Raw genomic sequence first — 26661 nt, 5'->3', positions numbered from 1 at the left:
GCTGCACTCACTATTCTGCTGGTGCAGTCACTGTGTACATACATTACTTTACTGATCCTGATTAACATCCTGTATTATACCCCAGAGCTGCACTCACTATTCTGCTGGTGCAGTCACTGTGTACATACATTACAGTACTGATCCAGAATTACCTCCTGTATTATACTCCAGAGCTGCACTCACTATTCTGCTGGTGCAGTCACTGTGTACATACATTACATTACTGATCCTGAGTTACCTCCTGTATTATACTCCAGAGCTGCACTCACTATTCTGCTGGTGCAGTCACTGTGTACATACATTACTGATCCTGAGTTACATCCTGTATTATACCCCAGAGCTGCACTCACTATTCTGCTGGTGCAGTCACTGTGTACATACATTACATTACTGATCCAGAATTACCTCCTGTATTATACTCCAGAGCTGCACTCACTATTCTGCTGGTGCAGTCACTGTGTACATACATTACATTACTGATCCAGAATTACCTCCTGTATTATACTCCAGAGCTGCACTCACTATTCTGCTGGTGCAGTCACTGTGTACATACATTACATTACTGATCCTGAGTTACCTCCTGTATTATACCCCAGAGCTGCACTCACTATTCTGCTGGTGCAGTCACTGTGTACATACATTACTGATCCTGAGTTACATCCTGTATTATACCCCAGAGCTGCACTCACTATTCTGCTGGTGCAGTCACTGTGTACATACATTACTTTACTGATCCTGATTTACATCCTGTATTATACTCCAGAGCTGCGCTCACTGTTCTGCTGGTGCAGTCACTGTGTACATACATTACATTACTGATCCTGATTTACATCCTGTATTATACTCCAGAGCTGCGCTCACTATTCTGCTGGTGCAGTCACTGTGTACATACATTACATTACTGATCCTGAGTTACATCCTGTATTATACTCCAGAGCTGCACTCACTATTCTGCTGGTGCAGTCACTGTGTACATACATTACTTTACTGATCCTGATTTACATCCTGTATTATACTCCGGAGCTGCGCTCACTGTTCTGCCAGCACGTTTCTCGGTCGGTGGACGATGCACTTACTCCGTGGCTCAGGAATGACAGGACAGGGATGACCTTCTCCTGTGCGATGCACTGGAGGATTCTGGGAGCGCTGTACAGACCCCCCATGCAGGAGGCCAAGGAGGAGATGTAGAGACCCAGCAGGAATAGGAAGCCCACCAGAGACACCTGCGGAGGGGACACAACATGTGATACACGATGTCAGCTCTCTGCACGCTGGCGCCATATGCTGCAGTCTATAGTCAGACCACAGGGCAGCGCTGCGGACCCTCATACAGACTGCGCCCCCCACCTGTGTATGGGGGCGACGCTCCTGTAATAGACGGACATTAGGGAACAGCTATTCAAGCAACTGCACAACAACCGGATCCGTCATCAGGGAGCGGCAGTATAGACTGAGCGCAATCACCCCCATCATTCTATGTACGAGGGGCCGCCGGACAGGAAGGGTTAATGGAGCCGCTGACGCCTAATTCTCCGGATTATGATTATTAATCCGCACTCTGAGCTCAGACACGTGAAAAGCCTCAGCTCCGCGGTACTGAGACTGGGGGCCGCAGTGATCAGAAGCTCCGCGGTACTGAGACTGGGGGCCGCAGTGATCGGAAGCTCCGCGGTACTGAGACTGGGGGCCGCAGTGATCGGAAGCTCCGCGGTACTGAGACTGGGGGCCGCTGTGATCGGACGCTCCGCGGTACTGAGACTGGGGGCCGCAGTGATCGGAAGCTCCGCAGTACTGAGACTGGGGGCCGCAGTGATCGGACGCTCCACGGTACTGAGACTGGGGGCCGCTGTGATCGGACGCTCCGCAGTACTGAGACTGGGGGCCGCTGTGATCGGAAGCTCCGCAGTACTGAGACTGGGGGGCCACAGTGATCGGAAGCTCCGCAGTACTGAGACTGGGGGCCGCTGTGATCGGAAGCTCCGCAGTACTGAGACTGGGGGCCGCTGTGATCGGAAGCTCCGCAGTACTGAGACTGGGGGGCCGCAGTGATCGGAAGCTCCACAGTACTGAGACTGGGGGCCGCAGTGATCGGACGCTCTGCAGTACTGAGACTGGGGGCCGCTGTGATCGGAAGCTCCGCAGTACTGAGACTGGGGGCCGCTGTGATTGGACGCTCTGTGGTACTGAGACTGGGGGCCGCAGTGATCGGACGCTCTGCAGTACTGAGACTGGGGGCCGCTGTGATCGGAAGCTCCGCAGTACTGAGACTGGGGGCCGCTGTGATCGGAAGCTCCGCAGTACTGAGACTGGGGGTCGCAGTGATCGGAAGCTCCGCAGTACTGAGACTGGGGGCCGCAGTGATCGGACGCTCCGCAGTACTGAGACTGGGGGCCGCTGTGATCGGAAGCTCCGCAGTACTGAGACTGGGGGCCGCAGTGATCGGAAGCTCCGCAGTACTGAGACTGGGGGCCGCAGTGATCGGACGCTCCGCAGTACTGAGACTGGGGGCCGCTGTGATCGGACGCTCCGCGGTACTGAGACTGGGGGCTGCTGTGATCGGACGCTCCGCAGTACTGAGACTGGGGGCCGCTGTGATCGGACGCTCCGCAGTACTGAGACTGGGGGCCGCTGTGACTGGACGCTCCGCAGTACTGAGACTGGGGGCTGCTGTGATTGGACGCTCCGTGGTACTGAGACTGGGGGCCGCTGTGATTGGACGCTCCGTGGTACTGAGACTGGGGGCCGCAGTGATCGGAAACTCTGCAGTACTGAGACTGGGGGCCGCAGTGATCGTACGCTCCACGGTACTGAGACTGGGGGCCGCTGTGATTGGATGCTCTGCAGCTCTGAGACTGGGGGCCGCAGTGATCGGACGCTCCACGGTACTGAGACTGGGGGCCGCTGTGATTGGATGCTCTGTGGTACTGAGACTGGGGGCCGCTGTGATCGGACGCCCCGCGGTACTGAGACTGGGGGCCGCTGTGACTGGACGCTCCGCAGTACTGAGACTGGGGGCCGCTGTGATTGGACGCTCCGTGGTACTGAGACTGGGGGCCGCAGTGATCGGAAACTCTGCAGTACTGAGACTTGGGGCCGCAGTGATCGTACGCTCCACGGTACTGAGACTGGGGGCCGCTGTGATTGGATGCTCTGCAGCTCTGAGACTGGGGGCCGCAGTGATCGGACGCTCCACGGTACTGAGACTGGGGGCCGCTGTGATTGGATGCTCTGTGGTACTGAGACTGGGGGCCGCTGTGATCGGACGCCCCGCGGTACTGAGACTGGGGGCCGCTGTGATCGGAAGCTCCACAGTACTGAGACTGGGGGCCGCAGTGATCGGAAGCTCCGCAGTACTGAGACTGGGGGCCGCTGTGATCGGAAGCTCCGCAGTACTGAGACTGGGGGCCGCAGTGATCGGACGCTCCACAGTACTGAGACTGGGGGGCCGCTGTGATTGGATGCTCTGTGGTACTGAGACTGGGGGCCGCAGTGATCGGACGCTCCGCAGTACTGAGACTGGGGGCCGCTGTGATCGGACGCCCCGCGGTACTGAGACTGGGGGCCGCTGTGATCGGAAGCTCCACAGTACTGAGACTGGGGGCCGCAGTGATCGGAAGCTCCGCAGTACTGAGACTGGGGGCCGCTGTGATCGGAAGCTCCGCAGTACTGAGACTGGGGGCCGCAGTGATCGGACGCTCCACGGTACGGAGACTGGGGGGCCGCTGTGATTGGATGCTCTGTGGTACTGAGACTGGGGGCCGCTGTGATCGGACGCCCCGCGGTACTGAGACTGGGGGCCGCTGTGATCGGACGCTCCGCGGTACTGAGACTGGGGGCCGCTGTGATCGGAAGCTCCACAGTACTGAGACTGAGGGCCGCAGTGATCGGAAGCTCCGCAGTACTGAGACTGGGGGCCGCTGTGATCGGAAGCTCCGCAGTACTGAGACTGGGGGCCGCAGTGATCGGACGCTCCACAGTACTGAGACTGGGGGCCGCTGTGATCGGACGCTCCACAGTACTGAGACTGGGGGCCGCTGTGATCGGAAGCTCCGCAGTACTGAGACTGGGGGCCGCTGTGATCGGAAGCTCCGCAGTACTGAGACTGGGGGCCGCAGTGATCGGAAGCTCCGCAGTACTGAGACTGGGGGTCGCAGTGATCGGAAGCTCCGCAGTACTGAGACTGGGGGCCGCTGTGATCGGAAGCTCCACAGTACTGAGACTGGGGGCCGCAGTGATCGGACGCTCCGCAGTACTGAGACTGGGGGCCGCTGTGATCGGAAGCTCCGCAGTACTGAGACTGGGGGCCGCAGTGATCGGACGCTCCGCAGTACTGAGACTGGGGGCCGCTGTGATCGGAAGCTCCACAGTACTGAGACTGGGGGCCGCAGTGATCGGAAGCTCCGCAGTACTGAGACTGGGGGCCGCTGTGATCGGAAGCTCCGCAGTACTGAGACTGGGGGCCGCAGTGATCGGACGCTCCGCAGTACTGAGACTGGGGGCCGCTGTGATCGGACGCTCCGCAGTACTGAGATTGGGGGCCGCTGTGATCGGAAGCTCCGCAGTACTGAGACTGGGGGCCGCTGTGATCGGAAGCTCCACAGTACTGAGACTGGGGGCCGCAGTGATCGGAAGCTCCGCAGTACTGAGACTGGGGGCCGCTGTGATCGGAAGCTCCGCAGTACTGAGACTGGGGGCCGCAGTGATCGGACGCTCCGCAGTACTGAGACTGGGGGCCGCTGTGATCGGACGCTCCGCAGTACTGAGACTGGGGGCCGCAGTGATCGGACGCTCCGCAGTACTGAGACTGGGGGCCGCAGTGATCGAAAGCTCCGCAGTACTGAGACTGGGGGCCGCAGTGATCGGACGCTCCGCAGTACTGAGACTGGGGGCCGCAGTGATCGGACGCTCCGCAGTACTGAGACTGGGGGCCGCAGTGATCGGACGCTCCGCAGTACTGAGACTGGGGGCCGCTGTGATCGGACGCTCCGCAGTACTGAGACTGGGGGCCGCTGTGATCGGACGCTCCGCAGTACTGAGACTGGGGGCCGCTGTGATCGGACGCTCCGCAGTACTGAGACTGGGGGCCGCAGTGATCGGATGCCCCACGGTACCGTGGATCCGGAGCTGCACCACCCTCCTGGTGGTGTCAGATTCTGTGTACCGCGCACTGTCACCGGTGACCGCCATGATGGTGGCCGGGTCCTGACCCTGAGGGGAGGCTACAGGAATAATCGCTCATCTGGCAATTCCCTAATCCCATTATGTCCCCTGATGCAGCGTGAACGCGCCATTACCTTCTCCGCGATCATGAACTCATAGCGCAGGAATTCCCTGGTGCAAATGGCGCCGAGCAAGAAGACAAAGACGACGTAAAGGAACCACCTGCGGAGAGAGAAGCAGCCTGCTCATCCTGAGCCTCCTGGTGCACAGTATACAGTGTATCCCAGCCACGCACTGACACTTACGAGATGGCAATGGCGGCCAGCGAGCCCACAGGAATACTAACGGCCGGCCGCCGCAGGTCTCCGCCCATGTTGAAGCCCACCATGACACCTGCAGGGTGAAGACACAGGACGGGTCAGTCGGGACCGAGCCCCCAACATGGCGGATGTTCTCCGCAGCTCTGCTTGCTGTCAGTGAGTGAAAACATTCATGCCAGCATTGAATCCGGGTCTCCGCTGAGGGTTCGTTACAGAGTGCCAGTCTGCACAATGACTGAACATATCTGAAGTCTGTTACTATGTGTCAGTGTGGAGGGTCAGATTAGGGAGCACAGAACAGACTGGACACAACTGTAGCAAAACCTCAGCTGTGAGCGGGACGGGCGCGTGCAAACAGGGACCTTGTCATTCACCCGCAGCAGCGCAACCGTGGGAATCCGCCAGAATCCCTGCGCCACAGCCCGACTCATGTCAGGAGGATCACCGCGATCCATCAGTGATCACTGCTCATACTGTGTTACATGGGACTGCAGGTGACAGCTACTACATTATCTGTACTCAGAGAGGTATCACTGTGATATCTGTGGTGTTACATAGGACTGCAGATGACATCTACTACATTATCTGTACTCAGAGAGGTATCACTGTGTTATCTGTGGTGTTACATGGGACTGCAGATGACATCTACTACATTATCTGTACTCAGAGTTCTCACTGTGTTATCTGTGGGGTTACATAGGACTGCAGGTAACACACACGGTATTGTAAGTTCAGCTCTGCTACGTCCGTATAACAGGCAGAATTTTATGTAAAGATATACACACAGTATATACAGTGATGTGCAAGAAAATTAGGCTGGTGCGGAAAAAAAGCTGCGGAGGAAGAAGCTTCCAGGAATAGAAGGGTTAATATTTCTATCAATTAACAAAATGCAAAGCAGGGCTGTGGAGTCGGTATAAAATGGTCCGACTCCTAAAATATATAATAAATTGGGTTCAATGCAGAATGTGCTGAATATTTTTTCATAGGAATTTGGGAACGTTATGAAATGTCCTATAAATGACTGTTCTATTCCCGATCTAAGGCTACATTCACACACAGCGTTTTTCCTGCGTTTTTTGAAGATACGTTTTTCAGCTGCAAAAGCAGCAGATCAGATTTTTAAAAATCCGCATCACCTGAAAGGTTTTTTGAGCTCATATAATGTTTTCAATAGCAAAAGCAGATTAGAAATCTGCTCTTTCTATATATCCATTTATCCATATCTGTCTATCCATATCATATCTGTACCAAAAAGAAGGAAAGCCGGATAGCACACAGACTAACACTCCTATTATTTAGCACCAGTCAGGTACACCTCATAGCTGCCCAAAAGGACGCCCAGGACAGGCATTGCTCGTCTTCAGTAACATCAACTGATAGTTGGAATAAATAGACTGCATTCATCACCACATCTTCTTAAGGTGCAGGCTTTATTTTCAAGTGTAGGGGTGTGCAGTATGAGGTTCTGCAGAACAGTATGAGATTCTGCCCCCCCCTAGGTTTGATCCTGGCTATGCCCATAGTGTGAATGTAGCCTGAGGATCTAGGCTTTATCTTAGCCGAGATAAGTCATAGTGTGTGTGTGTATATATATATATATATATATATATATATATATATATACACACACATATATGTACATACACACACAGTACAGACCAAAAGTTTGGACACACCTCAATCAAAGCGTTTTCTTTATTTTCATGACTATGAAAATTGTAGATTCACTCTGAAGGCATCAAAACTATGAATTACCACATGTGGAATTATATAATTAACAAAAAAGTGTGAAACAACTGAAAATACTGTATGTCTTATATTCTAGGTTCTTCATAGTAGCCACCTTTTGCTTTGATTTCTGCTTTGCACACTCTTGGCATTCTCTTGATGAGCTTCAAGAGGTAGTCACCGGAAATGGTTTTCACTTCATGGGTGTGCCCTGTCAGGTTTAATAAGTGGGATTTCTTGCCTTATAAATGGGGTTGGGACCATCAGTTGTGTTGTGCAGAAGTCTGGTGGATACACAGCTGATAGTCCTACTGAATAGACTGTTAGAATTTGTATTATGGCAAGAAAAAAGCAGCTGAGTAAAGAAAAACGAGTGGCCATCATTACTTTAAGAAATGAAGGTCAGTCAGTCCGAAAAATTGGGAAAACTTTGAAAGTGTCCCCAAGTGCATTGGCAAAAACCATCAAGCGCTACAAAGAAACTGGCTCACATGAGGACCGCCCCAGGAAAGGAAGACCAAGAGTCACATCTGCTGCGGAGGATAAGTTCATCCGAGTCACCAGCCTCAGAAATCGCAGGTTAACAGCAGCTCAGATTAGAGACCAGGTCAATGCCACACAGAGTTCTAGCAGCAGAAATATCTCTACAACAACTGTTAAGAGGAGACTTTGTGCAGCAGGCCTTCATGGTAAAATAGCTGCTAGGAAACCACTGCTAAGGACAGGCCACAAGCAGAAGAGACTTGTTTGGGCTAAAGAACACAAGGAATGGACATTAGACCAGTGGAAATCTGTGCTTTGGTCTGATGAGTCCAAATTTGAGATCTTTGGTTCCAACCACCGTGTCTTTGTGCGACGCAGAAAAGGTGAACGGATGGACTCTACATGCCTGGTTCCCACCGTGAAGCATGGAGGAGGAGGTGTGATGGTGTGGGGGGGGCTTTGCTGGTGACACTGTTGGGGATTTATTCAAAATTGAAGGCATACTGAACCAGCATGGCTACCACAGCATCTTGCAGCGGCATGCTGTTCCATCCGGTTTGTGTTTAGTTGGACCATCATTTATTTTTCAACAGGACAATGACCCCAAACACACCTCCAGGCTGTGTAAGGGCTATCTGACCAAGAAGGAGAGTGATGGGGTGCTACGCCAGATGACCTGGCCTCCGCAGTCACCAGACCTGAACCCAATCGAGATGGTTTGGGGTGAGCTGGACCGCAGAGTGAAGGCAAAAGGGCCAACAAGTGCTAAGCATCTCTGGGAGCTCCTTCAAGACTGTTGGAAGACCATTTCTGGTGACTACCTCTTGAAGCTCATCAAGAGAATGCCAAGAGTGTGCAAAGCTGTAATCAAAGCAAAAGGTGGCTACTGTGAAGAACCTAGAATATAAGACATATTTTCAGTTGTTTCACACTTTTTTGTTAATTATATAATTCCACATGTGGTAATTCATAGTTTTGATGCCTTTAGAATGAATCTACAATTTTCATAGTCATGACAATAAAGAAAACTCTTTGAATGAGAAGGTGTGTCCAAACTTTGGTCTGTACTGTATACATGTATACAGTGTATTACATATTTACAATTTATTAGTTTTTTAGTTGTATTCCAATAAATAGATATTATGTTCTATCTAAATATCTTGATTATTGGATCATAGAAATGATTGAGGCTAAGTGCACACGTATCGGAACTCTCGCGGAAATTACCGCAAGAATTCCGAAATTCCAGTCCGCGGGAAAATCGCATTTTAAATTCCCGCGATTTTCCAGCGGAAAAACTAGCATTTTGCAAGCGTAATTAGCTTGCAAAATGCTAGCGTTTTCCAAGCGATCTGTAGCATCGCTTGGAGAACTGATTGACAGGTTGGTCACACTCGTCAAACATAGTGTTTGACGAGTGTGACCAACTTTTTACTACTGAGGCCGCCTATGCAGCATCAGTAGTAAAAGATAGAATGTAAAAAAAAATAAAAAATGGTGTTATTCTCACCCTCCGACATCCCACGCATCCGTTCCCAGTAATCCTTTGCGAAAATGCCCGCGATGACGTCAGTTCTCGCGGGATCGCGACGTCTCGCGGTCATTCGCGATGACGTCGTGCGAATGACCGCGAGACTTCGCGATCCCGCGAGAACGGACGTCATCGCGAGCATTTTCGCAAAGGATTACTGGGACCGGAGCGTGAAGAGAAGCGGGAAGACTGCGCGGGACGTCGGAGGGTGAGAATAACAATATTTTTTATTTTAAATTCTATTTTTTACAGGGATATGGTACCCAAAGCCCGGAGGACAGTCTCCTCTCCTCCGGACCGTGGGTACCATCCGCAATTGTTCTGCTTACTTTCCGCATGGTGTGCACAGCCACATGCGGGAAATAAGCGGAACAATGCATTCCTATGGGTGCGGGATCGCCGCGATTCCGCAAATTAATGAGCATGCTGCGGTTTTTACCACAAAGCGATTCCGCCGCGGTAAAAACCGCAGCATTAGTACAGCATTGCGGAATCCCATAGGAATGCATGGGATGCTTATTTTTCGCGTTTTCGCGTCAAAATCGCGCGGTTAAAACCGCCGCGGAAACGCGAAAAAAATGCAACGTGTGAACTCAGCCTGAATGTCTGATGTTCACATTGTACTACAATACATTTTTCACTTAAATATAAGCGATATATGTGGGAGTCGGAGTCCTGGAGTCGGTGTAAGGGAAATTGAGGTGTCGGAGTCGCAGGTTTGGCTTACCGACTCCACAGCCCTGATGCAAAGTGACTGAAGAGAACTGCACTTATTGGTAGTTGGTTTTCTACGACCCTCCAGGACAGCACACAGGAGGTGGCCTCCCCCCATCCTAATTAGGGACAGGAAACAAGAGGTTAAATAGCCCTCCCTCTAATCCCCAGTGTTTTCCAAGGACCACAGAGTGAATGCTTGAAATATTATTTATTCACATAAGTCACATGAGCAAAATTTGTTAGGGGGGGAAAATTACCCGTGCTGTCGTGGAGGGTCTCAGAAACCCAACTACCGGTAAGTGTAGTTCTCTTTTCTTTTATCCCCTCCACAACAGCACACAGGAGGTATACCAAAGAGTAATGGTTTAGGGAGGGACCACGGCTTGCAGGACTTTCCTGCCAAAGGCTAGATCTCGTACTGACATCAGATCTAATCTATAATGCCTCGTGAAGGTATGGACTGAGGACCAGGTCGCAGCCTTGCAGATCTGCTCGATGGATGCATTGGCCTTTTCTGCCAAGGAGACGGAGACAGCTCTAGTGGAGTGGGCCTTCAGGGATACCGGAGGAGGTAGATCCTGGTTTTTATAAGCGGCCGTGATTGCTTTCTTGATCCAGTTAGCTAGGGAGCTTTTGGACGCTTTCTTCCCCTTGTTCGGTCCACCATACTGAACAAAAAGATTCTGATCTTTCCTTTCAGGGTTTTGTCTCTTCCAAATAGAGCAGGACTGCTCTCCGGACGTCCAGAGAATGGAATCCCTCTTCCCTCTGATTCTTCGGGTTATCACAGAAGGAGGGCAGTATTATTTCCTGGGACCTGTGTAAATCCGAAGACACTTTTGGCACAAAGGAAGGGTCTAGCCGGAAAATTAGTCTATTGTCCAAAATTCTTAGATAAAGCTCTCTGATGGACAGTGCCTGAATTTCACCCACTCTTCTTGCCGTTGTAAGGGCTACGAGTAGTGCTGTTTTCCAGGATAGTTTATCTATCTGGGTCTTGTCGATGGGTTCAAATGGAGGGCTCGTTAGACCATTTAGTACTATATTTAAGTCCCAAGCTGGGACCACGCTGGACTTATTCGGACGGATTCTGGAAGCTGCTGACATAAATCTTTTGATCCATCAAAGCTCTGCTATGTTTAGGTCGAAGTAAGAACTCAGGGCTGATACTTGGACCCTCAAGGTACTTGGTCTTAGACCCTTGGATAATCCGTCTTGTGGGAAATCTAGGATCTTTGTTAAGTCTGGGTGGAAGGGATCCATGGGAGTGGATCCGTACCATGCTGAGAAAGTCTTCCATATTTTGAAACATATGGCGTTTGAGATTGGTTTCCTACTCTTTTGTAACGTGGATATCACTGCATCTGAGAGGCCTCTGGCTTTCAGGATTGTGGTTTCAGAAGCAAGGCTGCCAAGCTTAAGCTGTGGGGAGCCGGGTGAAGGATGGGACCTTGATGTAGAAGGTCGCGGTCCAAAGGTAGGAAAAGGGCAACCTCTGAGTTCATTAGTTTTAGGGCTCCGAACCAGCTCCTTTTTGGCCAGAGATGTGCGATCAGGATAGTTTTGACCCAGTCTGTCCTGACCTTTTGCAGAGTTCTTGGTATTAGGGGAATTGGTGGAAAGGCGTATGCCAGTCCGAAGTTCCACGGGTGAGCGAAGGCATCCACCCTTGACTGTTTCTCGTTTGGACCTATGGAGAAGTACTGCTTTGTTTTGGTGTTCTCCTGGTTCGTAAATAGGTCTACCTCTGGGAGACCCCATTATTTGGTTATGGCATGGAATACTCTAATATTGAGGCTCCATCCTCCTGGACCTAAGACTGTCCCGCTTAGGAAGTCTGCCTCGATGTTGTCGGATCTTTTCAGGTGAAGAGCTGATAGGGACTGGAGATGGCGTTCTGCCCAGCCGAATATTCGTGCTGACACGTTTTGCAAGCTTCCGTATTTTGTGCTGCCCTGATGACGTAGATGGGCCACAGTGGTCATATTGTCGGAGTAAATTCGGACATGGGTTCCCTGGACTGATGTTTCTGCTGCCTTTAGGGCTTCTTCTACCGCTCTCAGTTCTCTGTAATTGGAAGATTGTTTTACCATGTCTTTGGGCCAGAGACCCTGGAAGACTCCCTGAGGCGGTGCTGCTCCCCAACCACGTTTGCTGGCGTCTGATGTGACTGACGTAATCACGAAACAATCACTGACCTCAGGGAGACCAGTCAAAGAAAACACTGCGGCAGTCGGCAAAGGCGCTCAATCAGTGAAATCCTAGGTGCATTGCTCCCTGGGAAATATGAATATGCAAATAAAGTCCATGGAGCCTCATTTAAGAGTCTAAAACACGGGACTAGCCAGATCTTCCTCCAGGGAAGGACCCAGTCAGGGATTTCCCTTGTCATATCTGTAAACTCGTAAAGAGCTGGATATTGACTTAAAGGGCCACTTAACATGATTAGATTAGATTCTGGATATTATCATGGATAGGAAAAAACATTTTCTTCCGGGACTTCAGGCTGCCAAATAGACCATCCTGCACTGAGCGGGGTGGTCTATCTTCTTCTACTCCCATTGTGTTTGAAATGTATAATGTCTGTAAGATCTGTATGTTAAAGTAAAGTATGATGCTTCTAGAAATCCCCCATTGCTACACATTGAGGAGACGAGCCTGTCATGTAGCTGCAACCCCCCTCCTTATCAGCTCTGTGCTTGCTGGTAACCTGAAACCGTCCATTTCCTCTCGCAGCCTTCACCCCCTTGCAAGGGAAAGCATTGCTTTGTTCTGAAACTATGAAGCTTGAATACAGGAAATATTAAAAGAAGCCTAGCGCGCACTTCGCTTGTGACAGAGATATGAAACTCACATTTCTGCAAAGGGCACGAAGCCAGCTTTCTAAACTCCTAAGTTTCACGATTCTCGGACTTCCAGAAATTGAGATATGGGTTGCTCCCAAATGGAGTGTCCTATCTAGTGCATTCTTGATGTTTTCTTGTTGGGTTCGTCACACTGGGAAACATGATACCCTTGGTGAGTTCATACGAGCTTCCCCCATTAAGATATGGTTATCATAACTTTTTTAGTTAAGTTATAACTGAGAGAGAAGGGGGCTGGACCTCACCAGACCGCCCATTTCGTGAGGTCACAGACCCTAGGCTATAGGTATTCCCTACCAAATTCCAGTCAGTTGGAGCTACAGAGTCCATGCTGACAAGACAGGCAGATGAGTGGAGACGTGTGGCTCCGCCTTCTCCCCCACATGGTCTGCCTGATACCGACTGAACACGTGAGTGTTACTTTCTGTCTTTTAATCCCTTTGTTTTATATTTGCAATTGTACATATTTAATGTCTCAATTTTGTAACAATTTTTTATCTAAGTAATCACTGCCCTTTTAGGAATAAATGATAAAAATCTATTAGTTTGCCTCCATGCTCTAAGAAACGAACTATGCGCCTTTTTAGATAATCGCTACTAATTTCAGAGGTTTGCCGCGGACCCTCTTAATTAACTCTTTGATTAAGTAAAGCGTGGCTGGTGGCAGCGTGGTGTGCACGGCTGGCTAGGCTAGCTCTTATGGAATAAAATTCTTGGACTTATGTGCGATGCTAGACAGAATTATCAAATCCAGATCACGTAGATAAATTAACCTTTTATTTCCCAACGTGTTTCAAAGTCCATAAAACTTCTTCCTCAGGGGATGACAACCCCCTGAGGAAGAAGTTTTATGGACTTTGAAACGCGTTGGGAAATAAAAGGTTAATTTACCTACGTGATCTGGATTTGAAAATTCTGTCTAGCAGCGCACATAAGTCCAAGAATTTTATTCCATAAGAGATTTACTTGGCGGTCACTGTGTGGACCGTTGGACGTGCAGCAGGCTGACAACTTGATCTTATATGCTCAAGCTCTCTCCTGGAAAGGGTGAGTATATCTCTTTATTACCTTTCAAAAGTCACCCAGATAAGACCTTATTGAGCTCTTTTTTCCAATAGTTTGAATAATTTGGCTAGGCTAGCTGGCAGTACAGACGGGTCTTACATGCTGAATGAGGGGCTGCGGCCACAGCATTGATAATTCCCTTACTGCAGTAGTCTAGTGGCCCGTGCACAACAAGCAGCCCGTCCGGTGACTAATTATCCTAGGCGCAGTTCCCTGACTGACCTGAGGGTAAGGGGGGCGCCGGAGAGCTGCGAGTTCCAAAGTGGAACTGAGAAAGTGGGATATACATAAATCCCTGCAGTTCTTGGAAGGTTGTTAGCAGTGGTGGGGCATCCAAAATAACCCCGCTGCAGTAAATTGTTAGAGCAAGATTAGCTTGCTGTATTTTGTCACTTTTTAGCTTATATTTTGCTTCACCTATTATTTAATAAAGATTTGCATTTTATCCTCTATATACTGGATGTTACACTGTTCTTTAGTTATGTGGTTTTAATTTGTATTTTGTCACGTGGTGGCGGTGGTGGGATAACTAAGATAAGCCCCCACTGTGCCTGTGATAGCCGTGTGCTGGCAGTGCGTCGCGTCCCTCCTTCCGCTGACAAACCCGTGTCGGTGGTGGGATCGTGACGTATTGGTGGCACAGGGTCCGCTGTCCGTCACAATTTGGCAGCAGCGGTCCGCCCGTTCGTCACATATTGGTGGCAGTGGTGGGCTGTTCCTCACATATTGGTGGCAGTGGTGGGCTGTTCCTCACATATTGGTGGCAGAGCGGTGGGATAATCCTAGAGCATTAGTGATTTGGTTTGAGCAATCATTCCTCTCACTAAAAACCTGCACGGTTCCTGCGGGAATCCTGCATCATAGGTTTTGGAGAACAGACTCAGTGGTTACTAGTCCTGAGACATTTTTGTGTACTTGCAAGTATTCCCTCCCTTTCTCTTCGTTTTTCTTTTCTATCTTTTATTTGGCAACCATGGCAGCAAAAGGAGAACACTGGTACAGACAGCAGAAAAAGGAAAACCTTGCTGCAGTATGCATGTACTGAGGCATTGACGCCACAAGCAAAACCAGAGATCAATTGATCTCAGCTCTGGTGCAGCTGGACAACACCCAGGGTCCAGCGGATGCAGAAGTTGGCCCAAGTATCTATGGGGCTGTAGCAGAGGCTCCACTCCTGAGCGCTGGCCCCACATCCAACCAGAGCGGGCTGGACCCCTACCTGCAAGCGGCCTTGGACGCACTCCCCGCCGAAGACAGTGAAGGACGGGTGAGGCTGATCCAGCAATATTGGCAGGAGGCCCAAGCCGAAAAAGAGGCTGAGAGAGCAGAGCGCCAGGCGCAGAGGGCCCATGAACTGGAGGTGCTCCAGCGGGGGGGGGGGGGGATGCCCCCACTGCCCGAAGTAGTGAGCCCAGCAGCGTCCAGACTCCTAAACACCGGCCAGAGCATTTTCCAGTGATGGAAAAGGACGGGGACTTGGACACGTTCTTGCGAGCCTTTGAGAAAGCCTGCAGACAGTACCAGCTGCCTAGAGACCAATGGGCAAGGTACTTGACCCCAGGGCTAAAAGGCAAAGCTCTGGAGGTGTTTGCTTCTCTTCCGTCAGAAGACGACGACGACTATGATGCCATCAAGCAGGCTCTGATCGCCAAATACCGGCTGACACCTGAGGCATACCGAAAGAAGTTCCGGAACCTCCAACGTGGCCCACACGATAGCTGTAGTGATGTGGTGCAAGGACTCAGGACCCACTTTGACCAGTGGATCCATGGACTGTCCGTTGATTCCTTTGAGCTGCTACGGGACCTGATGATCAAAGACCAGTTCCTGCATCTCTGCCCAGCTGAGGTCCGACAGTTCATCCTGGACCGCGAACCAACGAATGCGGATAAAGCGGCGCAGATCGCCGACAACTATGAGGACAACCGGAAGCCAGAGACGCGGAGGCCAATCACCACCAGCTGGAGAGGGGGTAAGCCTGCAACCAACCCCAGTGCCCCAGCTAGCCGTCACTCCGGAGGCCCTGTCCCTGTTGCAAACACCAGGCCTACTACTGACAGTCGCCTGTGTTTCAACTGCAATAGGACTGGTCACTTCCGTCACGCCTGTCCGGAAAAGCCGAAGAACCCCCCAGCCAAGGCCTCTGGGCCCAACTCCTCTGTTTTTTTGGTGGGAGGTGTGGTTGGGAGGATTGATGACAACGTTCAACCTATCCAGGTGGGGGCCCGTCTTGCTACAGGCCTCAAGCACACCGGGGCTGAGCGAACCCTCATCCGTCCTGGACTGGCGGCCCCTGAAGAGTTTGTTGGGGGAAAACCCTGACTGTCACCGGGATCGGGGGTACCCGCTGTCCCTTGCCAGTGGTCCGGGTATTCCTTGATTGGGGTGTTGGGAGCGGGGTGAGGGAAGTGGGAGAGTCTGAAAACCTGCCCACTGATGTTTTATTGGGGACTGGCTTGGGGAGGATGGTTGCATACTGTGTCCTTGACACCCTTCCCCAATCTGATATTAAGGGTAACGTTAACCCTGGTGTTGATGATGATGATGACTGGAAACAATGTGTTACCTGCTAATGCCTTGATGAGTAATGATGCAACTAACAACCATTCTTTCCTCAGGAATGATGCTGATGTGAATGTACCAAAGCAATCTGATAACCATTCTTTTCCTAAGAATGATGATAATGATGATGATGATGTATCTGTACCGACTGAACCTGTTAACCATTTCTTTGAAACGGTAGATGTGTCCACAGATACCGAAGTGCTCAGCCCCGTCACTCTGCGGAGTGAGACGGCTGAGGAACCCCTGGCAGGAGCAAGCAATGGTGCTCAAGGAAATGGGGAAGTGCATGGGGACCATGAGGAAGGTAATGCCATGCAACTGACCAGTGCCACCGAGGAAGGTAACTGGCCCATAAGTAGCACTGCTCCTGAAGTGTTGGGGGTGGATGGGGAGGTAGAGCCCATAGCAGCACCGACTGGTGGGTCTGTTGAAATCCCCAGGGAGACAGCATACGTAGCAGCTGTCACACGCAGTCAGAGTGCCCAGATCGCAGGTAGCGCCCTGTCTTCTGGACCCTCTTCTGCTACAGGAGAGACTGAACCAGAGGTGACCCCAGAGCCGGTTCCAGAGGGTCCCAGTACGGAAGGAACCCTGACGCCACTTCTGGCAGCCTCCAGCAAGGAGTTCCAGGCTGCTCTGCACTCAGATGCAAGCCTGGAGAAATTGAGACACCTCGCCGAGACGCCAACCTCCGAGCATGATAAGGAGAGGGTGTTCTGGCTAGTCGTCCCCCTACAGTTCAGAACTGAGTTGTTGCGGATTGCCCATGAGATTCCACTCGCTGGACACTTGGGGATCAGCAAAACAAAGGCACGGCTGTCTCAACACTTCTATTGGCCCAAGATGGGGACAGATGTAACACAATACTGCCGCTCCTGTGACACCTGTCAAAAGGTGGGTAAGGCGGGGCCTGCTCTTAAGGCTCCCCTTATTCATTTGCTGGTGATAGAGGAGCCTTTCCAGAGAATCGCGGTGGACATTGTGAGCCCGCTGGCCGTCCCCAGCAGCTCTGGAAAGCGATACATTCTCACCGTGGTAGACTACGCTACCCGGTACCCAGAGGCAGTAGCTCTGTCTTCAACCAAGGCAGATAAGGTGGCTGACGCACTGGTGACCATCTTTTCAAGGGTAGGATTTCCCAGGGAGATGCTTACCGATCAAGGGATCCAATTCATGTCTCGCCTAATAGAGGTTCTCTGTAAGAAAATGCAGGTGAAGCACCTGGTATCGAGTGCGTATCACCCACAGACTAATGGTTTGTGTGAACGCTTCAACGGTACCCTCAAACAGATGCTCCGCATGCTGGTTGAGACCCAAGGGCACGACTGGGAGCGGTACCTCCCACACCTGCTGTTCGCTTACAGAGAAGTTCTGCAGGCCTCGACCGGGTTCTCCCCCTTCGAGTTCCTGTATGGCAGGCGAGTCCAGGGACCCCTTGGGTTGATAAGAGGATCCTGGGAAGATGAGCCAAACCCCACAGAAGTGTCCATCGTGGATTATGTCATGCGCTTCCGTGACAAGATGCAGACCTTGACGCAGTTGGTGCATTACAACATGACGCAGGCTCAGGCTGACCAGAAGCACTGGTACGACCAGAACGCCCGGGAGCGGACCTACCAGGTGGGTCAAAAGGTGTGGGTGCTGGTCCCTGTACCAACGGATAAGCTTCAGGCAGCCTGGGAAGGCCCATATGTCGTCCACCAACAGCTCAACCCAGACACCTACGTGGTCACGCTTGACCATGCTCGGGGTAGGCGCAAGGCCTTTCACGTCAATATGCTGAAGGCGCACCTCAAACGTGAAGCTTGCGTCCTACCGGTCTGCAACCTGCCCGAGAATGGGGAGGAAGATCCCCTCCTGGACATGCTGGCCCAAGCCAAGGCCGATGGGTCCATTGAGGACATGGAGATAAGTGGTTTGCTAACCGTATTCCAGTGGTCGCAGTTGGTGGAAGCCCTGGAACCCTTCCGGGCCGTGTTCACCAACCGACCAGGGAGGACGGAGTTAGCGGTTCATGAGGTGGACACCGGGAATCACGCCCCACTACGGCGAACACCTTATCGGATCTCTGAGGAGGTGCAACAAGTCATGCGCCAAGAGATCAATGAAATTTTAAGGCTGGGGGTGATTCAACGGTCAAAAAGCACGTGGGCCTCACCTGTAGTCCTCGTGCCTAAAAAGGATCGAACCACTCGGTTCTGTGTGGACTACAGGGGGCTCAACGCCATCACAACCTCTGATGCCCACCTGATGCCGTGCATCGAGGACCTGCTTGAGCGGTTGGCGAAAGCAAGGTACATATCCATCATGGATTTGAGTCGGGGATACTGGCAGATTCCCCGGAGCTCTGAGGCGCAGGAGAAATCCGCCTTTATCACCCCCTTTGGACTGTACGAGTCCACAGTCATGCCCTTCGGCATGAAAAATGCCCCTGCCACTTTCCAGCGGATGGTCAACCACCTGCTCTGGGGACTGGAGGAGTACGCAGTGGCGTACTTGGACGACATCGCCATCTTCAGTTCCACCTGGGAGGAACACCTTCAGCATCTCCAGGAGGTGCTCAAGCGTCTTCACCAGGCAGGCCTGACTATCAAGCCGGGAAAGTGCCAGATGGGCATGCGCAAGGTCCACTACCTGGGGCACCGGGTAGGCGGGGGTTCCATGAGTCCAGAACCAATGGAAGGTTGCTCCGCTGGAGCCTTACCCATCAACAGTACGAATTTACTGTACAACACAAAAAGGGCAGTGAACATGGCAATGCCGATGGGTTGTCCCGTCGGGGCGAACCCACTGAGGTACGCATGGCCGATTACCGAGAGGTAATGCCTCCGTAGCGCCCTCTAAAAGGGGGAGGTGTAATGTAAAATGTCTGTAAGATCTGTATGTTAAAGTTAAGTATGATGTTTCTAGAACCTTCTAGAAATCCCCCATTGCTACACACTGAGGAGACGAGCCTGTCATGTAGCTGCAACCCCCCTCCTTATCAGCTATGTGCTTGCTTGTAAACCTGAAACCATCCATTTCCTCTCGCAGCCTTCACCCCCTTGCAAGGGAAAGCATTGCTTTGTTCTGAAACCATGAAGCTTGAATATAGGTATAGGAAATATTAAAAGCCTAGCGCGCACTTCGCTTGTGACAGAGCTATGAAACTCACATTTCTGCAAAGGGCACAAAGCCAGCTTTCTAAACCCCTAAGTTTCACGATTCTTGGACTTCCAGAAATTGAGATATGGATTGCTCCCAAATGGAGTGTCCTATCTAGTGCATTCTTGATGTTTTCTTGTTGGGTTCGTCACACTGGGAAACATGATACCCTTGGTGAGTTCATACAAGCTTCCCCCATTAAGATATGGTTATCATGACATTTTTAGTTAAGTTATAACTGAGAAAGAAGGGGGTTGGACCTCACCAGACCGCCCATTTCGTGAGGTCACAGACTCCAGGCTATAGGTATTCCCTACCAAATTCCAGTCAGTTGGAGATACAGAGTCCATGCTGACAAGACGTGCAGATGAGTGGAGACGTGTGGCTCCGCCTTCTCCCCCACATGGTCTGCCTGATACCAACTGAACACATGTGAGTGTTACTTTCTGTCTTTTAATCCCTTTGTTTTATATTTGCAATTGTACATATTTAATGTCTCAATTTTGTAACAATTCTTTATCTAAGTAATCACTGCCCTTTTGGGAATAAATGATAAAAATCTATTAGTTTGCCTCCATGCTCTAAGAAACGAACTATGCGCATTTTTTAGATAATCGCTACTAATTTCAGGGGTTTGCCACGGACCCTCTTAATTAACTCTTTGATTACGTAAAGCGTGGCTGGTGGCAGCGTGGTGTGCACGGCTGGCTAGGCTAGCTGGCAGTACAGACGGGTCTTACATGCTGAATGAGGGGCTGCGGCCACAGCATTGATAATTCCCTTACTGCAGTAGTCTAGTGGCCTGTGCACAACAAGCAGCCCGTCCGGCGACTAATTATCCTAGGTGCAGTTCCCTGACTGACCTGAGGGTAAGGGGGGCGCCGGAGAGCTGCGAGTTCCAAAGTGGAACTGAGAAAGTGGGATATACATAAATCCCCGCAGTTCTTGGAAGGTTGTTAGCAGTGGTGGGGCATCCAAAATACCCCCCTGCGGTAAATTGTTAGAGCGAGATTAGCTTGCTGTATTTTGTCACGTGGTGCCGGTGGTGGGATAACTAAGATAAGCCCCCACTGTGCCTCTGATAGCCGTGTGCCGGCAGTGCTTCGCGTCCCTCCGTCCGCTGACATACCCGTGTCAGTGGTGGGATCGTGACGTATTGGTGGCACAGGGTCCGCTGTCCGTCACAATTTGGCGGCAGCGGTCCGCCCGTTCGTCACATATTGGTGGCAGTGGTGGGCTGTTCCTCACAATGTTCCTGACTGCTGAGAGTAGTTCCTCCATATCGTCTGAGGAAAAGAACCATTTCTTATCTTCTGTCCGGGTTGGGGTTAATTCACCCTCTTCCCTCCAATCCGCTGAAACCGATGACTCGGGTTCGGAATCTGAAATGTCCTCAGGGGCGTATTTTCTCTTCCTTGAGGTTGAGGCCCCCCCTCCCGAATGATTGGGAGAAGGTAGCCAGGGACGACTGGATCTCCTGTCGCACCGTCCCTCTTACTTCCTCTATCAGGGATGGTTGTTCCTCCCGGACGATTTTTGCCGTGCATTGCTGGCACAAGGTCTTTTTATAATCGGAGGGGAGTTTTTTCCTACAGATGGCGCATTTTCGGCTTGTAGGTTTTTCTTCCGTTTTTGGTGTAGGATCCTTGTCTCCCTGAAAGAGAGAAAAGGAGGGGGCCCCAAAGGATGGGTCCTGAACCAAAAAGGTGTATACCCTTTTCCAAGTGTACTCGCTGGGCCAGGGGTTGTGCTGGGCTCTGCAGAAGCAGCTTTCAGGGAAGATGCAGACGTTAGTCCTACCTTATGGAGTCTTCCATCAGGGTCCTTAAATAGGAACCGAGATCCAGCATTTCCTTACCTCATCAAATCGGATGAGATCGCTCCCCCACAGTTCCTGGCGCCACCTGTTTTCCTCTCTCATTTTTTTTTTTTCCAATTCAAATTTTCCGCCAAGATGGCGGTACGCTCCACTGTGCAACGCAGGGCGGAAGTGACGTCGCACCTTCGGGCCCGGCGGTGAACGTCACTTCCAGTGCATGCCGCTCGATTAGAGACGAGCATGGGGCGCGTGGGGGGAGCGGATCCTGGGCTGGGGGGCTACGGGAGGCCTCCAGCCCGACTCACCATCCAGCATTGCCGGAGCGCCGGAGGATGGTGCGGGTCCTGCCAGCGGCGGGAGCAGCGTCCGGGGAGGAAGGTCCGGGACAATCGACCCCGGCTGCCCGGCTCACAGGTAGAAACGCCGGGATCTCGCCGGCCTCATCCACGGAGCACACAGAACCTCTTCATCCCTATAGGGACAGGAAAACACCGGGGATTAGAGGAAGGGGAGGGCTATTTAACCTCTTGTTTCCTGTTCCTAATTAGGATGGGGAGGCAACCTCCTGTGTGCTGTCGCGGAGGGGATTAGAGAAAAGAGAAATGTGAATTCCCTCAGTATCTGGTGACCGCCCGTCTCCTCCATCATCAGTATCTGGTGACTGCCCCTCCCCTCCATCATCAGTATCTGGTGACTGCCCCTCCCCTCCATCATCAGTATCTGGTGACAGCCCCTCCCCTCCATCATCAGTATCTGGTGACCTCCCGCCACCTCCATCATCAGTATCTGGTGACTGCCCCTCCCCTCCATCATCAGTATCTGGTGACTGCCCCTCCCCTCCATCATCAGTATCTGGTGACAGCCCCTCCCCTCCATCATCAGTATCTGGTGACGGCTCGTCCCCTCCATCATCAGTATCTGGTGACCTCCCGCCACCTCCATCATCAGTATCTGGTGACTGCCCCTCCCCTCCATCATCAGTATCTGGTGATCTCCCGTCGCCTCCATCACCTTGGAGACCTGACCACATTAAGTGAAGCAAACCTCGGTGATGATTAGACCTGGGTGAGGTTGTGGTAGACAGGTTCCCGGCTCGGCTGAGTGCAGGAGGTTCTTCCAGGCACTGACGACATTTCTCTTTTCGGCCGTCCTTTGCTGTACACAGATATATACTCAGTCCTGGAAGGACACATTTAGGGCTGCAGCATGGCGCCATCAGCCGCCCTGGACCCCCTACTTCCCCCCTTACCTGTCGCAGCTGGGAAAAACACCCCAAACACCGTGAAGAAGCTTTCTCCGGGGGTGTAGTCGGGAAACGTGTTATTATAAAGCAAATCCTGGGAGTATCCGACAAATCCATGATCTGAGGAGAGAAGACAGAGAAGAGGAGTCAGGGAGTGGGGGAAATGTGATAAGATGGGTAATGGTGGCGATGATGGTGGTGGTAGTAATGACGATGGAGACTAGAGCTCGACGCTGATTGGGTGAGGAATGGGGGACCGGACCTAACATTTGGGTGGTTTCATTCCTTTGGATGTAGATTTTCCATACTCCCCCATTATCTGGAGCCCCTGGCTTCAGTCAGTGAGACCCCCGATAACGGGACACATTCTCCGCTCTCGTCCTCCCGGCAGCCCCTTATCTCTTCCTGTTCTGCCCGCTTTTTCCACCAGTCACAATCAGAGCTGTTTATAGACAGACAGTAAATCCAGAAAGTGGAGGTGAGGGGCACCGATCCGATACACGGGAAGCGCAGGGTCCTAGCTGCTGCCCCCAGAGCTGCGCTCACCCTGCTGGCACCGATGGATGGACCCCTCCAGCTTCTGGCTCTCCTCTATTCTTTGCCCCTGGCAACAACCTGCACCCCTCATGACCCCCTACACCCAGAAGCCCCCATCAGTCAGGGTGCATGTCCTGCTGGAGGTAGAGTGGGTGCGGAAAGTATTCAGACCCCTTTACATTTTTCACTCTTTGTTTCATTGCAGCCATTTGGTAAATTCAATAAAGTTAATTTTCTTCTCATTAATGTGCACTCTGTACCCCATCTGGACTGAAAAAAAGCAGAAATGTAGAAATTGTTGCCAATTTATTAAAAAAGAAAAACTGAAATCTCCCATGGTCATAAGTATTCAGCCCTTTTGCTCAGACTCTCATATGTAAGTCACATGCTGTCCATTTCCTTATGATCCTCCTTGAGATGGTTCTACTCCTTCATTGGAGCCCAGCTGTGTGTGATTACACTGATAGGACTTGATTTGTAAAGGCGCACACCTGTCTATATAAGACCTCACTGCTCACAGTGCATGTCAGACCAAATGAGAATCATGAGGCCAAAGGAACCGGCCAAGGAGCTCAGAGACAGAATTGTGGCAAGGCACAGATCTGGCCAAGGTTACAGAAGAATTTCTGCAGTACTCAAGGTTCCTAAGAGCACAGTGGCCTCCATAATCCTTAAATGGAAGAAGGTTGGGACCAGCAGAAGTCTTCCTAGACCTGGCCGTCCAGCCAAACTGAGCAATCGTGGGAGAAGAGCCTTGGTGAGAGACGTAAAGAAGAACCCCAAGATCACTGTGGCTGAGCTCCACAGATGCAGTATGGAGATCGGAGAAAGTTCCACAAAGTCAACTATCACTGCAGCCCTCCACCAGTTAGGCCTTTATGGCAGTGGCCAGACGGAAGCCTCTCCTCAGTGCCAGACATATGAAAGCCCCCATAGAGTTTGCTAAAAAACACATGAAGGACTCCCAGACTATGAGAGATAAGATTCTCTGGTCTGATGAGACGAAGATAGAACTTTTTGGTGATAATTCTAAGTGGTATGTGTGGAGAATACCAGGCACTGCTCATCACCTGCCCAATACAATCCCAACAGTGAAACATGGTGGTGGCAGCATCATGCTATGGGGGTGTTTTTCAGCTGCAGGGACAGGATGACTGGTTGCCATTGAAGGAAACATGAATGTGGCCAAGTACAGAGATATCCTGGATGAAAACCTCTTCCAGAGTGCTCTGGACCGCAGACTTGGCCGAAGGTTCACCTTCCAACAAGACAATGACCCTAAGCACACAACTAAAATAACAAAGGAGTCGCTTCAGAACAACTCTGTGACCATTCTTGATTGGCCCAGCCAGAGCCCTGACCTAAACCCAATGGAGCATCTCTGGAGAGACCTGAAGATGGCTGTCCACCAACGTTCACCATCCAACCTGACGGAACTGGAGAGGATCTGCAAGGAAGAATGGCCGAGGATCCCCAAATCCAGGGGTGAAAAACTTGTGGCATCATTCCCAAGAAGACTCATGGCTGTACTAGCTCAGAAGGTGCGTCTACTCAATACTGAGCAAAGGGTCTGAATACTTATGACCAGGTGATAGTTCAGTTTTTATTTTTTAATAAATTTGCAAAACTTTTTACATTTGTTTTTTTTTTCAGCCAAGATGGGGAACAGAGTGGACATTAACGAGAAAAAAGGAACTTTTATTGAATTTACCAAATGGCTGCTGTAACGGGGTCTTCTGTGCTGTAATACCTCTTACATTACCACCCCGTTTCTCAGGGGGTCCACTCTGCTTTTCCTCACTTCTGAATGAAGGGCGCTGGCTCGAAAGGCTTTGTAACATGGGAACATATAAAAGATCACTGATACTCCATGTATTTCCAGTGTGACCACATTTTACTCACCGGTCTCAGTATATATATATATACAGAGGGCAGGACAATCAGTGTGTGTCGGGCCAGTAGATAACAGGCTCCAATTAAGATGTCAGACGTACATTACAATAGCCGCAGGTGGCCGGCGACCCCCCGATCATTTACCGTGGGATTTACAAAGGTGGGGGGAGGTCAGAAGTGGGATATCTCGTTTACCTCTGCCCAGGGGTCGCAGCCGGTCGGTTGCTGCATTAGGGGTATGCATCTCACATTGCACCTATCATACATGCATCTCCTATTCGGGGTGCTGGGGGTTCTGTAACAGCTGCAATGAAATAGCGAAAAATGTAAAGGGGTGTGAATACTTTCTGTACCCGCTGTAGGGTTAGTCCAGCCGGCACTGCCGATGGTGGGGGCTGGGCACGTTCATGTCCTTTATGCGCAGGGAACGTCTGACTAAAGAGAAAGGACAGAAATCCCGGGGGGAAGTGTCCAGAAATATCTGGAATCTGCCCCAGGAATAATGTGCCCCCTCATGACACCGGCCAAGTGCGGCCACTGCAGGCACCACGTTCGCCCCTCTCCTGGCCAATGTCCAGCTCACCGCTGCTCAGTCTGCCGCAGTCCTGGCGCCGCTCACCTGTCAGGTCACGACTCATCCATGTGCAGTAACGAAAAAAACATGGAGAAACGTATTTCCTATTGCACAAGTGCAGAACCAAAATTCTGTTATGTCCCTGACCCCAATGGCACGGCGGCCCAGGACCCACCATTGGCACAGGTGGCCCAGGACACCGCGGCCCAGGACCCGCCATCAGTACAGATGACCCAGGACACCCCAATGACACAGGTGGCCCAGGACCTCCCCAATGACACGGCGGCCCAGGACCCACCATTGGCACAGGTGGCACAGGACACGCCATTGGCACAGGTGGCACAGGACACGCCATTGGCACAGGTGGCACAGGACACGCCATTGGCACAGGTGGTCCAGGATCCCCCATCGGCACATGTGTCCAGGACCCACCACCCATAGGCACATGCGGCCCAGAACACCCCCCAATGACACGGCGACACAGGACCCCCCATTGGCACAGGCGGCCCAGGATCACCCAATGGCACCAGCAGTCCACCCCTGTAAGGGTGTGACAGGAGCGGTCATATGCCTCTCTCCCTAAAGACACCGTCAGTAGGAGCGATATGTGAAAATGTTAGAATATAGTTTTAGTGCATTGCACGAGTAATGTAAAACTTCATTGAATCTCATAAGTACTAATATGCACTGTAAATGTGGAAAGTTTAGAGATAAGCGCAGGACGGCATAAGGTGCAGTATAGGATATATTGTTAGAATCAGATATAAGCCAGGGCACAATAGACTCAGGAAGAGCGATGAACAGGATCAGGAGCAGTAAAGGGGTTGGGAGCAGCCCGGCAATGGGAGGGGGCAGAGTAGTAATAATGGGAGCATGTCCTGATTAACATCAGAGTTGGAGCTTAGTTGTGATAGTAGAAGTTCCAGGCCATGAGGCCCGAGCGGTTCCCGACTGTTAAGCTGCATGAGACCGGCCATGATAAACTACAGTGGGTCTTCACAGGACGTTTGGGGCC

General features: G+C 51.4%; 1 protein-coding gene across 5 annotated transcripts in view; it reads right to left on the bottom strand.

Moving 5' to 3' along the window:
• The window catches only part of SLC12A8 (solute carrier family 12 member 8), a 111192-nt gene that overhangs the window by 38315 nt on the left and 46216 nt on the right, over positions 1 to 26661 (bottom strand). For 4 of the 5 annotated variants that reach the window (XM_073551927.1, XM_073551928.1, XM_073551925.1 and 1 more), the window contains 4 exons: positions 22649 to 22762; positions 5466 to 5553; positions 5295 to 5382; positions 1077 to 1223 (listed from right to left, as the gene is read on the bottom strand). In XM_073551927.1, the coding sequence (XP_073408028.1) occupies positions 1077 to 1223; positions 5295 to 5382; positions 5466 to 5553; positions 22649 to 22762 (437 nt within the window). The remainder of the gene's footprint in view (positions 1 to 1076; positions 1224 to 5294; positions 5383 to 5465; positions 5554 to 22648; positions 22763 to 26661) is intronic. The other variant, XM_073551926.1, reaches the window with a different exon arrangement.

Source organism: Dendrobates tinctorius, unplaced genomic scaffold (genome assembly GCF_039654945.1).
Source record: "Dendrobates tinctorius isolate UK_male_01 unplaced genomic scaffold, ASM3965494v1 ptg000182l, whole genome shotgun sequence".
Taxonomy (NCBI): Eukaryota; Metazoa; Chordata; class Amphibia; order Anura; family Dendrobatidae; genus Dendrobates; species Dendrobates tinctorius.
Note: the sequence above shows the minus strand (reverse complement) of the source record. Positions and strands in the feature narration are given on the sequence as shown.